Raw genomic sequence first — 17,099 nt, 5'->3', positions numbered from 1 at the left:
CAGAAACTATTCTGCCAAGAATCTAAGCTCAGTTTGAAGATAACCAACAGTCATATAATTCACTTTCTTAATGCACGGTCACAGTTCAAAAGAAATAAGGTTAAAGGGAAAAGTAGGAATCCATAAATTTGGAAATATCACCCCCGTGAACTCCTACTGCTGGTTAAAAAGGGTCTATTTCAAAGATGTTATTTCTCAGTTCAACTACTGTGATCCAAACTCCAATCTGTGGAAGATTAAATAAGGTGTCTTAATATACCTTTATATAACATCCAAACAATGATAAGCCCATTTTGGTCACTGGTAGTCAACTTCTGATATTGTTCATTCCATGTTACAATTTGAACAGAACCTAAAAATTTATAAAAACAGTTTAGAAACTAAAAAAAAAAAAAAAAAAAAGAAGCTACGATTAATTTCAAATTTATATTTTTATAATAAATGCCGAGAGCATGTTAAAATCAGTACCATTTCTGGGCAATTAACCAGTCTAAAATTACTCAAAAATGTTCATAGAACACAGTTACTATTATCACTTGTTTCTACAACAATGCCTAATACTAATTTTCATGTTTATTCCTATTTTATGCCAGCTAAGGGACTAATTAGGATCAGCTATAAGAGCTGCCATAGATCTGATGACAGATACAAATATGTAAGATTTCCCAATTTGCCTGACTCCCAAGGACTATGATGCCCAAAGGACATCATGCTAAGTACTTTTTTTTTTCTTTTGAGGGGGAGGTATTTGTCAAAGCAATGTCTCTGAATCTCTCCCCCTGCACCACACCTTGTTTTCTATTCTATTAGTAACACACTCTTGAGCATATCGTAAACCTCTGGGTTATGTGAACAAATGTTTTTTTTCAGTTTTTCAATCCCTGAATACTTTACTGTATATTTCCTAAAAACAAGGGCATTCTCTTTCAAAACCGTTTTACAAATTAGAAATTTTAACACATACACTATTATCTCCAACCCACGGTCCACTTTTAAGTTTTACCAAATGTCCAAATAATGCCCATGGTAGATAGCTGTTTTTCTCATTTCAAGATCCAGTCTAGCATCATCCAGTACATTCAGGTGTCATGTCTCTTCAGTCTACATTAATCTGGGACCATAAAACAGACTCTTAAAAAGGAGGGCATCCTATCCATAGACAGATAGTATTTTTAATATATAAAATAATAGCTACTTTTTTCATACCTATTGAAGATGCTATTTAATCATGTGAAAGTTGTTAAATGACTCTAGGCCATGGCTAAACAGAAGTGATTACTTTAAATAAGACCATCATTTAAACAATGACATTTTTGCATTAAGGAAGTAATTTCTTGGAGAAGGGCATGGCAACCCACTACAGTATTCTTGCCTGGAGAATCCCATAGACAGAGGAGCCTGGTGGGCTACAGTCCTGGGGTTGCAAAGAGTCACACACGACTGAAGCAACTTAGCACACACACACAAGTCATTTCCAAGGCTTCCCCGATGGCTCAGCGGGTAAAGAAACAACCTGCAATGTGGACTGGACTCCTTGGCTCCAGGAGACTCTGGTTGGATCCCGAGGTGGGGAAGATTCCCCGGTGAAGAAAATGGCACCACTCTAGTATTCCTGCCTAAAAAATTGCATGGACAGAGGAACCTGACAGGCTCCAATCCATGGGGCCACAAAGAGTCAGACGTGGCTGAGCGACTAAGCATACACACACAAGTGGTTCTCAATACCTAAAAATACTATTCAAATATGATTTAAAATTTACATGACTCACCACTATGACCTTCGAGAGCCTGATTCATAGAAAGGTTACTAGGGGCTGCAAGACCCCTCAATTTGGTATCATCTGAAAAAACAAAAACAAAACATACTATGGCAAATATATAAAAGTGACAGATTATAAGATTTTTATATTTCTTGCTTTTTTCCTATTCCTAAATAATATTAGAATAATTTTTTAAAGAATGCCTTATTCTGACCTATTTTTCCCATGGTAGAAATATGGATAAACACGTACCCCCTTGCAAGATATTATTCTGGTGAAATAAAGCAAAATGTATAAAAGAAAAGTTTATTTAGCATATTAAATATAATTAGTAATTATTATTGCTACTTATTCCTTCCCAAAGACAACAAAAAAGAAGTATTTATGATTTTAGATTGAAAACTCTGAAGCAAAAGTGAGATCAAAAAGCAAAGATTTGGGAAACTAATTTTTATTAGATTTTTCAGAATCTTATATTCATTCATTCATTCAACAAACATTTTTTTTTTAATTTTGTAGGCATTTTTTATTAGGAATAGACATTTGATTCTAGTAAATGTCATTTTTTGCAACTTAAAAATAGTTGAGAGTCTTTTTCTTCTTGGGCCTACCGCTATGATCTATTGCATGAACAGATTTCCTGACATGAACCATCCTTAAGTGATGTCTTTTTTTTTCTTTCTTTCTTTTTTTTTTTATTTTTTTTATTTTTTAAATTTTAAAATCTTTAATTCTTACATGCGTTCCCAAACATGAACCCCCCTCCCACCTCCCTCCCCACAACATCTCTCTGGGTCATCCCCATGCACCAGCCCCAAGCAAGCTGCACCCTACGTCAGACATGGACTGGCGATTCAATTCTTATATGACAGTATACATGTTCAACAAACATTTATTGAATGTCTACATTCTGCTACGCACTGAGGAAGGTTCTGAATACACAATGATGAAAAAAAGGTCTTTCCCCCTAGAAAGCTTATAGTCTACTGAGGGGAACAGATATTAAATAGATACTCACACACCCACATAAATATATATGCATATATATAAAAATGGGCTTCCTTTGTAGCTCAGTTGGTGAAGAATCTACCTACAATGCAGGAGACTGGGGTTCGATTCCTGGGTCAGGAAGATTCTCTGGAGAAGGAAATGGCAACCCACTTCTGTATTCTAGCCTTCTGTATTCTAGCCTTCTGTATTCTAGCCATGGACACAGGAGCTGGCAAGCTACAGTCCACGGGTTTGCAAGAGTCAGACACGACTTAGCAACTAAACCACCACCATATATAAAATTATAAACTGGGAAAAGTAAAAGCATAATAAGAGACAGGAAACAGACAGGGAGTTCATTTAGATTGGAGGGAGGGAGAACCAGGGAAGGAGCGCTGATGAAATGGTATCTAAGCTGAGACCAAGGGATAAACTGGAAAAAGCCAAGCCAGTTACGGAAAGGGGGAAAGTATTTCAGGCTAGGATGCAGCAAATGCAATAACCCCTGGGTAGAATTTTAGAGCCTTTAGCAAACTGAAAGAAGGCCTATATGGTTAATAAGTGGAGAATGGCATAAGATGAGGCAGAAGTGATAGGCATAGGAAAAAATCTGTAGTCTTTGCAAGAAGCAATGAAAAGTTTTTATGTTATCCAAAGTGCAATGTAAGCCTTTAAAGGCTGTTTATTATTTGAAGTGACTTTTTCTGTTGGATTACTAATCATACTACAGAGAAGAATATAGTAATATAAAATGTCTTCTCAGTAAATGAATCTTCACTTAGAAAATCTGTTAGTTGCTTAGCCACGTCCGACTCTTTGCAACCGCATAGACTGTAGCCCATCAGGCCCTTCCGTCTATAGGATTCTCCAGGCAAGAACACTGGAGTGAGTTGCCATTTCCTCCTCCAAAAGGAACTATACAAAGAAAGAAAGTGAAGTCGCTCAGTCGTGTCTGACTCTTGGCAACCCCATGGACTGTAGTCAACCAGGCTCCTCCATCCATGGAATCTTCCAGGCAAGAATACTGCAGTGGGTTGCCATTTCCTTCTCCCAGAAAATCTGACAGTCACATGTAAAATACACCATTTAAAACATTCATTTAAAAATACTAATTTATGAAAATCTTAACAATTTGTGAGAGTGGGAATTTTTATAAGTTGATGCTGAAGAAAGTTCTCCTTTCAGATAACATGTATCTTAAAATTACTATGAAATATATTCTTTATTCTGAAAACAATCTCAGAGGAAAAAAATATCTGAGTTCCTCTAAAACCATTGGTTCTAACTATCCAGTTACTGTCTTGGTAGCATGAACAAGAATACACATATATAACACCACAATCATTTCTCAAACAATTAGAATAAATGTTGTTGACATACACATTAGATTGAACCTTGTTTTTTTAACAGTGGGTTCTCTTACACATTGAATCGCTTTAAAAATGTACCTACACACTTAAGCCTTATTCCAGTTCTAAAAAACATTTCATAAAAACATATTTCTTAACTTATAGCACTGAAAATCCATTCTAATGCCTATAGTCATGGTCACTATAATCAAGTAAAATTAGTGATACGTGATTCTAAGTGTTTGCAGGACCCAGTACATTTGAAAGTTTGAAGAAGCAGTTCCATCCTTCCATTGGCTTCCATGGTCTGAATTCAAAATTCTGCATCACACGCATGTTTTCTATTTGTTAAACCATGAAGTGTAGCCTCTTCACAAAACATATTTTGACACACATGAGAATATGTTTTTTAAATTCTCCTTTACACGGTAAACAAATAGCTTCCACATCTGAATATTGTCTTTTGCTAGCAGTAACTCCAGAACTTTATTATGCAGAAAATATCTGCAAAATCTATCTGAAAGCTCAGATATCCAAAAGAAAAAAACTCAGAAGTTTCCAGTAAGGTCAAGTAAAGCCACCAAGATTTCAAGACTCCACTAAGTTACATTACTAAACTCCCCACAGCCAATAAGCATAGCAAACTGGCATGGGAACAAGCATCTGTTAATACTGACAGAACTCTTCTCAAAGCATCAATAACCCTTGGATTTGAAAGGCATGATGAAAGGAAGCACCAATAAAAGAAGGCATCTGAAACCCATGAAGGGAAATTTCGGAATGAAATCAGCAATTCCAACCATTCAAAGTATCTCCCACAAGCTCAAAAGATCCAAAGGATTTACAAAGGTTAACAGTAATAAAGTCACTGAGAATGAGAGATAACAGAGGAAACAGGAGACCCTGCTCAGAACACGAGGAACCAAGCACACCGAGTCTCTGAGCACTTTCATCTTGGGAAACCTGGCTGACGTTCATAAACATCAGTTTTCACATTTTGCATTCATAAAAAGTGGTCAGCAGCCCAAATGCAACAGAAATTCGCATTATGTGTTGCACGGTGAGTTTGACAAGCAGGATCGAAATGTGAAGAAGACATTTTTGCAACACTTGAAGAGATGGTGGGATTCCGAGAAGGAGCTGCTATAGGCTCTACAGACTCCCGGGCAGGATCACTCAGCTGCCTGGCTTCTCTGCACGACTGGCTACAAGTGACTATGCACACATCCATGGGTACAGCTATGGGCCCCTGACCTGCTGTTTCTGGAGCCTGGGATCGCAGCACATTCTTTAAGTATGGAGTTGGTCTGGATTATGAACATCCCTAGAACAAAGGCAGGAAGCTTCGAGTGTCAATCTCACTGCATGGGCACACCACAAAGCTGACACTCCCACTGCCTGCAGTTCCTGGAGGGCTGTGCAGATGGCTACACAGGTGGGTTGGATGGTCTTGGAACACTTCTTCTCTGACTCAAATGCCTGTTCTCCGGCAATATTTCCTCTCATGAAGGTCAGTAGACTGCGCCGTCTGCAGCAGTGGCAAGAAAAGCAAGAGATGCCATCTCCAGTCAGGGCCCTTCTCCTCAAATTCCACCACAAGCAGCTCTGGCCCCGGCTGGCGTCCCTTTAAAGATTGTTAAAAAGGAAATGACATGACCTGGTTCTTTTTGTTTTTGTTTTTAAGATCACACAAGAAAGAGGCAAGAAACCATGAAGCTGATTCTCACCCAGCTGAGGTGAGAGATGATAGTGGATGGGACTAGAGAGGCGGAAGGGGACAAAGGGAAAGGATGGATTTGATAATCTGGAGACAGAAGCATAGGGTTGTTGATGAAGGTGATGTTAAGAGGGGAAGAAGTGGGCTTCTAGCATGAGCAAATGGGTGAAATTTAAGATATTTACTGAAATGGAGACAAGTGAGAAAAGATATACGGGAGAAGGTCAAGAGTTCAGTGTGAGATGCCTGTGAAAGATTCTTGAGATGTCCAAGTCTGATAAATCAGGACTGGGCTGGAGAGATATATTTAGGAATCGTCATTCCACAGAGGGCATTTAAAGCCATGGGAATGAAAGGATAAGTCTAAAGAGAATGTGAAATGAAAAGAGCCCAGAAGCAAGTTCTCAGGAATTTCAAGTTAGAGGAGAATCTGGTAAAAGAGACTGAGAACTTATAAGCAAATAAAGGAGGGGATAGCAATATGTATAACTATAACAATAATTTAAAATGTTGCAATTCTCTCTTTGTCTTGAAAAAATAACAGTTCAAGAACCAGTCAAATGTGCATAAGGACCAAAAAACAAAAAGCCACCCATTAGATTTGTAACATGAAAGTGGCTGGCAAGGGAGAGAAAAGAGGGAGACAGCAGACTGATACTCAAAGGAGAGAGAGAGAGACTAAAAAAGGAATAAAGGCCCTGAGAAGGTGAGAGGAGGTGGGCTCCAGCAAAACCTGTGCAAGGCGGCCTGCAAGAGAACACTACCCACCTCCCCATCTTAACCTGAGGTAAAAAGCTGGGGACAAACACTGGCTCTATCGGTTCTAACAGTTCCTTTCCTTCTAAAGCAAGAGAGTGAAAACTGGGAACACCACTACAGGGAACGCAAAGCAATGCAAGCCTTCTAGAAGGTAAACTAGCTAAACATATGAAGGACCTTTATAAATCTACATCACCTTTGATCCAGTAAATTCCACCTCTAGAACTGTATACCAGAAAGTAATTAAAGGTTCATGTAAAGAAACATCTTTAGCAAATATATTTAGATACGAAGATATTGTTGGAAACAAGTTATGTGGATACATCTAAATATCCAACACTAGAACTGGATATATATAAATCATTATACCAACAAAATGGAATACTAAACAGCCATTAAAATAACGCTAGAGTAGGTATTTTACTGATGTAGAGGACTGTTATACTATATGGAAGAATGATAATTATTTAGCTATTCTGTAGCCAACCACCAAAATGGCGCTTACAAAGCCACATCTTTAGCACATCACAGTGCTTCAAATGTACTCAGCAATCAATATCTGGTGATGATTACTGGAGTAATATTAACTTTATTACTATCATATTTAATAATAATAGTTGTGATACAATAGACTGACATTTTAAGACTTATCCAGCCATATTTCTCATATTTCTCTCTTTCAACATGATTTACACTCATTATTAAATTTTAAAACAAATAATTAACTCCATATTCCAAGCCATTCAATAATCTATTTTTCATCTTGCTCACAAATTTCAAAGAATATTCTAACCACATTTCATCAGAAGTGTATAAAAGGAAAAGAAATAATTTTTTCTTGACAAGCCTTCAATATTCAGCATAATAAATCCATTTATTAATGTGACTAAAACTTCCTACATATTTTAGGCAAAATAAAAATATGTATATGTACATGCACATATGTACATATACTTGTAAGTATTTGAGAAATGTAACAGAGACAAAATTTATTTTCCTTTAAGACAGTTAAGAAAGCTAAAGCATTGAGAGATTACATTACTAAGCAACAGAAGACAAACTCAAATTGGTACATAAGTCTCTACCTTCCAAATCTGCTTTTTATTTCATATAATTAATCTAGCACATCAAAACAACTATTCTCTCTTTGCTTAGGCCGTCCATGAGCCCTCCATGTAGTGGTTAAAAATGAGGCTTGAAATTGAGACAAACTAAGTTTTGACGGAAGAAATTTTCACATATTGCAGTATGGGAAAGTCAAAATGGTTTATATATTAACTTAAACTTCATGCTAACTAGAACAGTCTGTTTCTTAGGCTATCAAACATATCTTGTATATCTGCTTTAACCATCAAAGAAAAGTGTGCATTGTCCAGAAGTAAAGAATGTCCATTCTAGAGACAGAGATCCATGTTGCCCTTCCTGGGACATCAGTGCTAGTACTCCTTCAATGATGAGGCTCCCTTCCCAGAAGCCAAAGCCACACTGACTCACTGCGTAGGAAGCAAATAAATTCCTCAAAAGAATGCACCCTCCCTGCTTTGTTTGATATTCTTTGTTTGGACAGGAGATAAAACCATGCTAAAAACCATCTTCTTGGAATAGTTTCTCAGAATCATCTGAGAGGCTGCCTCCCTGGCTACAGTTCTCCATTTGGATGAAGTAAAATTCTTTTATATTCCTTTTATTAAAATCTCAGCTGTGTCGCTTATTTCCCATGTGACCTTGGGCAGGTTATTCATTGATCAGCACCTCAGTTACCTCATCTGAAATATCTACCTCTCAAGATTACTGTGAGGTCAAATTAGACGGTGAAGGTTAAACACACCAGACATAGAAAGTGCTCAATAATATTTACAACTATCACTTCAAAGCTGTAAAACAGTGTTACTCAAAGTGTGGTCTGAGAACCAGCAATACCAGTATCACTACAAATGCAAATTCTCAGACACCATTCCAGTTCTACTCTGGGGCTAAGTCCAGAAATCCATTTTTAACAACCTCTGCAGATGATTCCTATACCTGATAAAGCTTGAGAAGCAATACTGGTAAGAAATCCAAAATGTGACTTAGTTAAACCCTCATTTTACAAAAGACTGGACTAAAATCAAAGATATTCAGAAACTTGCTGAAATATATTCAGAAGTCTTACGGCAGAGCCGAGGTTCCAATTCAATCTCCTTATCCAGATCTCCTATATAGATCAGGGATTGTTTAGCTATCCAACCTAGAGCAACACTAGATAATAAAGAAATGTGAAACTGTGTGCTATGATTCCACAGAACTAAAAAAAGAGAAATCAAGCTGTAAAACACAAGAGACTTAATTAAACAATTTTTTCAATCCCATGTTCTGTTTTTGAGAACTAAGTGCATAATTATTAACATATCTGAAAAGCAGAAAGAACAACACAGGCCTGTAAATAAGCTGCCAAAATGTGAGATTTTTGTGACCTCACTGAAAAGGTGATTCATGTCATTTTTATTAGACTCCTAATAATACAGCACAATCAACAACATAGCACAAGACAATATAATGGATTATTCTTCATTCATTTTCATTTGCCAGCTATAATTTCAGCAAAAGCTACCTGAGGTTTACATTCGATATTTTCTGAACTTCCTTACAAAAATATTCTAGAACACCCCAAAATGTTGGGGTTTTTTTTCCTTTTGGAAGAATTAGAATTGCATACTGACAAATACTATAAGCATATCTCTCTGAACAAATTATTTTCCCTTATGTTCAAACATCTGGGCTTGCATTCATTTACCTGTCTGTGTCTCCAATTTCAAAACTTTCAGTAATCCATCGTCACCACCACATGCTATGAATCCTTGGTCCTTGTTCCAAGATACACATTTCAGCTTCACGTTATTGGGCATGGCAACCTGAAAAGCAACCACAGCCACTCACAACTTTTCACGAAGGGGTTGGTTGTGAGTCTAAGGGAGATGAAGGCTGCAGAAGAAACGGTCTTGCAGAAATGTGAACCGTTATGAAAATAAGCATAATCCCTTTAACTGCCCGGGGCCCATTTGGGAAAAAGACAAAGAACTGCCCACAGAAGAAGAGCAGTGACTGCAAAAAACAAAAACAAAAACAAAAAAACAACAACAACAAAAAAAAACAATGAGGGTGACCTGATGAATTTTTAAAAGGCAGGGGAGGTAAAGGAGGTATAAACCTCTACCTCCAATCCTTATTCCCTTTCCACACACACTTTGGCTACCTTTTTATTACTTTTCTCCTGCCCAGCGGTCCGTGATGATCCAACGAGTTTAAATCAGATTCTGATGAGCAACAGGTGAAGCAGAGAAAGATAGGGACGCACACAGTGATCTGCCCTGCGGGGCCCCCAAAAGGACCTAACCATGGGCAGGAATAGGAAAGATCTTGCGAGAGAGCGGCTGGCTCCGCCAAGGACTGTGTGGGCTCAGGAACCGACAAAGGGAAGTCCGAGGCTGGACCGCGCAGGAAGGTGAAAGAAGGGATGGCGAAGCCTCGATCACTACGCATAGCCTCTCGGGCAGAATGCCAGAATCGCCTACAGGTTGAGAAACCGGAGGAGGAGAGAGGGCGAACCCTGGGAAACTCACTTTCTTGCTCAAGTAAAAGAACATCCTGGAAACCCCGAGAGGACGACCCCAGCAGCCAAAGCCCGCCACGGGAAACCTTCTAAGCTGCAAATCGCGAGTACCAGCGGCTCTGGGAAGCTCTCGTCGCCCTGGCAACCGCCGCCTCCCGGTCGCATCCGGGGCGCCGAAGGGACACTTCCGGCGCCGCCTGTGCATCGCCGGGCGTAGGACGCCTGCGCGGACGTCGGGGTTGCTGGTAGAGCTGTGGTCGCGGGCCCAATGCGGTGTTGGAGCTGGTGGATTAGCTTCTGGGCTTTCCTGCCCAGGGACCCGGCTGGCGCCGCGACTGTTAGTTCCCTGTCTCGTAGCCTCAGGTGTCCTTGATCCGTATGGGCTCCGAGGACCGGCCTCAACCTCGGACGGTCGCGGTGGAACTCGACTGAGGTTTCAGTACCAGCTCAGTAAGGGCGCCCATTCAAATAAGGTCGTAAGGACGGGGTGTTGTGTAAGCCCCAAAGTCCCAACACTGTGAAAAGGAAAGGTACTTTACAGGATTTGGTAGGCTGCCGCCCATTGGTCAAACGAAGGTGAGTCAGTTCACTTCAGTCGCTCAGTCGTCTCCGACTCTTTGTGACCCCATAAATTGCAGCATGCCAGGCCTCCCTGTCCATCACCAACTCGTGGAGTTCACTCAGTTCACATCCATCAAGTCGGTGATGCCATGCAGCCATCTCATCCTCTGTTGTCCCCTTCTCCTGCCCCCAATCGCTCCCAGCATCAGGGTTTTTCCAGTGAGTCAACTCTTCGCATCAGGTGGCCAAAGTACTGGAATTTCAGCTTTAGTATCATTCCTTCCAAAGAACACCCAGGGCTGATCTCCGTAATGGACTGGTTGGATCTCCTTGCAGTCCAAGGGACTCTCAACAGTCTTCTCCAACACCACAGTTCAAAAGCATCAATTCTTCAGCGCTCAGCTTTCTTCACAGTCCAAATCTCACATCCATACATGACCACTGGAAAAACCAAAGCCTTGACTAGACGGACCTTTGTTAGCAAAGTAATGTCTTTGCTTTTCAATATGCTGTCTAGGTTGGTCATAACTTTCCTTCCAAGGAGTAAGCATGTTTTAATTTCATGGCTGCAGTCACCATCTGCAGTGATTTTGGAGCCCAAAAAAATAAAGTCTGACACTTTCCACTGTTTCCCTATTTCCCATGAAGTGATGGGACCAGATGCAATGATCTTGTTTTCTGAATGTTGAGCTTCAAGCCAACTTTTTCACTCTCCTCTTTCACTTTCATCAAGAGGCTTTTTAGTTCCTCTTCACTTTCTGCCATAAGGGTGGTGTCATCTGCATACCTGAGGTTCTTGATATTTCTCCCCGCAATCTTGATTCCAGTTTGTGCTTTTCCCACCCCAGTGTTTCTCATGATGTACTGTGCATATAGGGTGACAATATACAGCCTTGAAGTCCTCCTTTTCCTATTTGGAACCAGTCTGTTGTTCCGTGTCCGGTTCTAACTGTTGCTTCCTGACCTGCATATAGGCCTCTCAAAAGGCAGGTCAGGTACAGACATATTTTTCAGACCTTGCAAGCCTTCCTTTGTGCCTTTGGGGTTTGGAGACCCCTGGAGCAATTTCAGGGTAGGAGAGATTTTGTTAATTCTGTTTGTTTTAGAATTTGTAAACAACTTATTTAAGCGGTTTGCGACCCATGGACTGTAGCCTCCCAGGCTCCTCTGTCCATGGAATTCTCCAGGTAAGAATACTGGAGTGGGTAATTTTTCCCTTCTCCAGGGGATCTTCGCAACCCAGGGATCAAACCCAGGTCTCCTGCATTGCAGTGAATTCTTTACCATCTGAGCCACCAGGGAAGCCCATTTAAGCTGTTATTGCAACCTAAAGGTACTTATAAAAATAATATGTGTACACTTGAAACTAACACAACACTGTGAATTGCTATACTTCAATGAAAAGAAAAGAATTTGTGTGAGCTTTGGCTATTACAGCATATAATAGCCATTGAGTGATAGCCTCCCATTTTTAAGTAACTGAAGTGTTGGTATTTTCTTGCTAAGGGTCAACTGTTCTGTATTCTTTTTCAACCCTATTTCTTTCTTCATTTCTTGTCCTTTCTGAACATTTGAAGAGTTACAGAACCACCACAATTTTAGACATAGGGCAGAAACTGCCATGGAATTATTTAGCCTCCTCTATTTTTTATCTCTGGCTTTACCATATATGCGGAAACCACTGTTGATTTGTATAATCTAGTGTGTACTTTATACTTTGGGGCTTCCAGGTAGCCCAGTGCTAAAGAATTCACCAGCCAGTGAAGGAGAGTCAAGAGACTAGGTTCAATCCCTCCATTGGGGAGATACCCTGGAGTAGCAAATGGCAAACTGCTCCAGTATTCTTGCCTGGAACAAAACTCCATGGACAGAGGAACCTGGTGGGCTACAGTCCATAGGGTTGCAAACAGTGGGACACAACTGAGCACACACACACTGTGTGTACCTTCAGTTCAGTTCAGTCACTCAGTCATGTCCGAGTTTCTGCGACCCCATGGACTGCAGCACGCCAGGCTTCCCTTTTCATCACCAACTCCCGGACCTTACTCAAACTCATGTCCATCAAGTCAAGATGCCATCCAACCATCTCATCCTCTGTCATCCCCTTCTCCCACCTCCAATCTTTCCCAGCATCAGGGTCTTTTCCAGTGAGTCAGTTCTTCACATCAGGTGGTCAAAATATTGGAGCCTCAGCTTCAGCATCAGTTCAGTTTGGTTCAGTCTCTCAGTTCTGTCTGACTCTTTCAGACCCCATGAATTGCAGCATGCCAGGCCTCCCTGTCCATCTCCAACTCCTGGAGTTCACTCAAACTCACGTCCATTGAGTCAGTGATGCCATCCAGCCATCACATCCTCTGTTGTCCCCTTCTCCTCCTGCCCCCAATCCCTCCCAGCATCAGAGTCTTTTCCAATGAGTCAACTCTTCGCATGAGGTGGCCAAAGTATTGGAGTTTCAGCTTTAGCATCATTCCTTCCAAAGAACACCCAGAACTGATCTCCTTTAGAATGGACCGGTTGGATCTCCTTGCAGTCCAAGGGACTCTCAAGAGTCTTCTCCAACACCACGGTTCAAAAGCATCAATTCTTCAGCGCTCAGCTTTCTTCACAGTCCAACTCTCACATCCATATATGACTTCTGGAAAAACCATAGCCTTGACTAGACTCACCTTTCTTGATAAAGTAATGTCTCTGCTTTTTAATATGCTATCTAGGTTGGTCATAACTTTCCTTCCAAGGAGTAAGCATCTTTTAATTTCATGGCTGCAGTCACCATCTGCAGTGATTTTGGAGCCCAAAAAAATGAAGTCTGACACTGTTTCCACTGTTTCCCCATCTATTTCCCATGAAGTGATGGGACCAGATGCCATGATCTTTGTTTTCTGAATGTTGAGCTTTAAGCCAACTTTTTCACTCTCCACTTTCACTTTCATCAAGAGGCTTTTTAGTTCCTCTTCACTTTCTGCCATAAGGGTGGTGTCATCTGCATATCTGAGGTTATTGACATTTCTCCCGGCAATCTTGATTCCAGCTTGTGTTTCTTCCAGTCCAGCATTTCTCATGATGTACTCTGAATATAAGTTAAATAAACAGGGTGACAGTATACAGCCTTTACGTACTCCTTTTCTTATTGGGAACCAGTCTGTTGTTCCATGTCCAGTTCTAACTGTTGCTTCCTGACCTGCATACACATTTCTCAAGAGGCAGGTCAGGTGATCTGGTATTCCCATCTCTTTCAGAATTTTCCACAGTTTATTGTCATCCACACAGTCAAAGGCTTTGGCATAGCAATAAAGCAGAAATAGATGTTTTTCTGGAACTCTCTTGCTTTTTCCATGATCCAGCAGATGTTGGCCATTTGATCTCTGGTTCCTCTGCCTTTTCTAAAGCCAGCTTGAACATCTAGAAGTTCATGGCTCACGTACTGCTGAAGCCTGGCTTGGAGAATTTTGAGCATTACTTTACTAGCATGTGAGATGAGTGCAATTGTGCAGTAGTTTGAGCATTCTTTGGCATTGCCTTTCTTTGGAATTCGAATGAAAACTGACCTTTTCCAGTCCTGTGGCCACTGCTGAGTTTTCTAAATTTGCTGGCATATTGAGTGCAGCACTTGCACAGCATCATCTTTCAGGATTTGAAATAGCTCCACTGGAATTCCATCACCTCCACTAGCTTTGTTCATAGTGATCCTTTCTAAGGCCCATTTGACTTCACATTCCAGGATGTCTGGCTCTAGGTGAGTGATCATACCATCATGATTATCTTGGTCATGAACATCTTTTTTGTACAGTTCTTCTGTGTATTCTTGCCACCTCTTCTTAATATCTTCTGCTTCTGTTAGATCCAGACCATTTCTGTCCTTTATCGAGCCCATCTTTGCATGAAATGTTCCCTTGGTATCTCTAATTTTCTTGAAGAGATCTCTAGTCTTTCGCATTCTGTTGTTTTCCTCTATTTCTTTGCATTGATCGCTGACGAAGGCTTTCTTATCTCTCTTTGCTATTCTTTGGAACTCTGCATTCAGATGCTTATATCTTTCCTTTTCTCCTTTGCTTTTCACTCCTCTTCTTTTCACAGCTATTTGTAAGGCCTCCTCAGACAGCCATTTTGCTTTTTTGCATTTCTTTTCCATGGGGATGGTCTTGATCCCTGTCTCCTCTACAATGTCGTGAACCTCCATCCATAGTTCATCAGGCACTCTATCAGATCTAGTCCCTTAAATCTATTTCTCACTTCCGCTGTATAATCATAAGGGATTTGATTTAGGTCATACCTGAATGGTCTAGTGGTTTTCCCTTCTTTCTTCAGTTTAAGTCTGAATTTGGCAATAAGGAGTTCATGATCTGAGCCACAGTCAGCTCCCGGTCTTATTTCTGCTGACTGAATAGAGCTTCTCCATCTTTGGCTGCAAAGAATATAATCAATCATTTCAGTGTTGACCATCTGGTGATGTCCATGTGTAGAGTCTTCTCTTGTGTTGTTGGAAGAGGGTGTTTGCTATGACTAGTGCATTTTCTTGGCAAAACTCTATTAGCCTTTGCCCTGCTTCATTCCATATTCCAAGGCCAAATTTGCCTGTTACTCCAGATGTTTCTTGACTTCCTACTTTTGCATTCCAGTCCCCTATAATGAAAAGGACATTAGTCCTTCCAATTTATCTAATTTCCCCCACCTAAATTATTTTCCCATCCCCAGAAAATAATATTCAAATCCTTTGACCTGAGTCTGTTGTCTCACTCAGCATACTGGGAAATTGACAATAAATCCTAGTGCCTTTCCTGTCAGATCTAAACAGGAGCTAAAATCAAATCTTCCTTCAGTCTTAAATTGTTTTACTTTGGTGCCCACACTTTAAACGAGCCAATATACTTTTTTCATCCCAACATTCCTGTCTGCTTCCAAGGCCATTTTTATATATCCTATGATGTTCCTTTTGGCCCATTGTGCCTAGCCAAATGCACAAACAGGTCTCCCTGAGAAATCCTTACTAAACTTAATATATTCGGGTAATACATATTTGTTTTCAAATGTATGTGTATCTTTTCAGCTCCAGATTACATCCCTATATGTTTTCTGGCACCTGATCACAGGCTTTCTATACTGGACTCAGGAAACAAAAATCAGTTTTCTAAGCCAGGGGGATTCTAATCAACTGGTTAAGTTTAAGGCGTGTTTAGTTGAAGCTACTGATGGTCACATCCTTAAAAATTTGTCTCTAAATACCTTTCCATAGTTCTTGTACATGAGCTCTCATTTATTCCCCCGTAATACCATTTCTTTGTGATATATTAATATAACTGATTGTTTGCTCAAATAAGTTTGGAAGATAGCACTTGCTGTATGTCAGATCCTTTCAAAAATGTTGACAAATAACAAATGTTTCATATAATATTTATTGCCTTTGATGTGTTCATTTTTCATTTCTTCTTTTGACAGTTTAGCTTTTTGTTTTTTTGTTTCTGGATTTCTTTTCAGGTCTTTATTTTAATGTACCCTCATCATTATTTAATATGAATTTATGTAATTCTGTTTTATTCCCTCTTCCACAATATTCTTGATCAAAACCTTTCTATTTAACCTGAACTTAAAATTTTAACTTTGAGAGCATGAGATTAAATTATAGGATGAGTCATGACATTGTTTCATTGACAAGAAAATGTTTCATTTTCAAAATAATTGTAATTCAGCTTAATTTAAGAAAATACACGAGCAAAGTTGATATAAGTCAAAAAAATCATGACAATACTATAGAGATATTGATGTTTTTATTACAGTAAAGACAACATAAACCAAAAAAGAATGAATCATCTATAATTTAAAGAACTACTTTCTTCTAAAAGTTATAAGCTTTAAAGCTGAAAAAAAATTTTATCAAATATGTAAGTGAAAAAAACAGGCTTATTAACATTTAAAAAACATTAGATTATTTTGTTATAGCAATATTTATAAATATATAATTTTATTGATTGGATTCTAAAGTAAAACAAGTAAATTTAGGATTTTTTGTTCTTGGTAAATAGTTTAACACTTAACTCACAACTAAGTCTGTAACTGTGTGTGTCTCTTTCTAACATCAGAATGAATTAAAAATGGCATGTAACAGCTCACTTAATCTGTGTTAACTATATTTAGATATATGTATTACAATCCCCTGATCACAGCTTCAACAATACCCTGGCAAAAATGAGAAAAAACAAAAAAGTGTTAGCGAGATAGTTCTAAATTATATTCATCTCAATTTAATTATATGAACTTCTATGTGTAAATACCCTCTACAAGTTACACTCTAAAGTAACAAGACTAGTTTATACTATATCAAGAAAAAAAATAGATCAAAAGTTTGCATTTTAAGTATGGTTATCTCACTAATACAAACA

General features: G+C 39.3%; 1 protein-coding gene across 2 annotated transcripts in view; it reads right to left on the bottom strand.

Annotated features, from left to right (window-relative positions):
* The window catches only part of WDR35 (WD repeat domain 35), a 52,804-nt gene extending 42,457 nt beyond the window's left edge, over positions 1-10,347 (bottom strand). The window contains exons 1-4 of one of the 2 annotated variants that reach the window (XM_005686978.3): positions 10,175-10,347; positions 9,349-9,466; positions 1,770-1,841; positions 260-352 (exon numbers count right to left, since the gene is read on the bottom strand). In XM_005686978.3, coding sequence (XP_005687035.1) covers positions 260-352; positions 1,770-1,841; positions 9,349-9,466; positions 10,175-10,198 — 307 coding nt within the window. In that variant the 5' untranslated portion in view covers positions 10,199-10,347. The remainder of the gene's footprint in view (positions 1-259; positions 353-1,769; positions 1,842-9,348; positions 9,467-10,174) is intronic. The other variant, XM_018055604.1, reaches the window with a different exon arrangement.

Source organism: Capra hircus, chromosome 11 (genome assembly GCF_001704415.2).
Source record: "Capra hircus breed San Clemente chromosome 11, ASM170441v1, whole genome shotgun sequence".
Taxonomy (NCBI): domain Eukaryota; kingdom Metazoa; phylum Chordata; class Mammalia; order Artiodactyla; family Bovidae; genus Capra; species Capra hircus.
The sequence above is the reverse complement of the archived record's forward strand: the minus strand, read 5'-3'. Positions and strand labels throughout refer to the sequence as shown.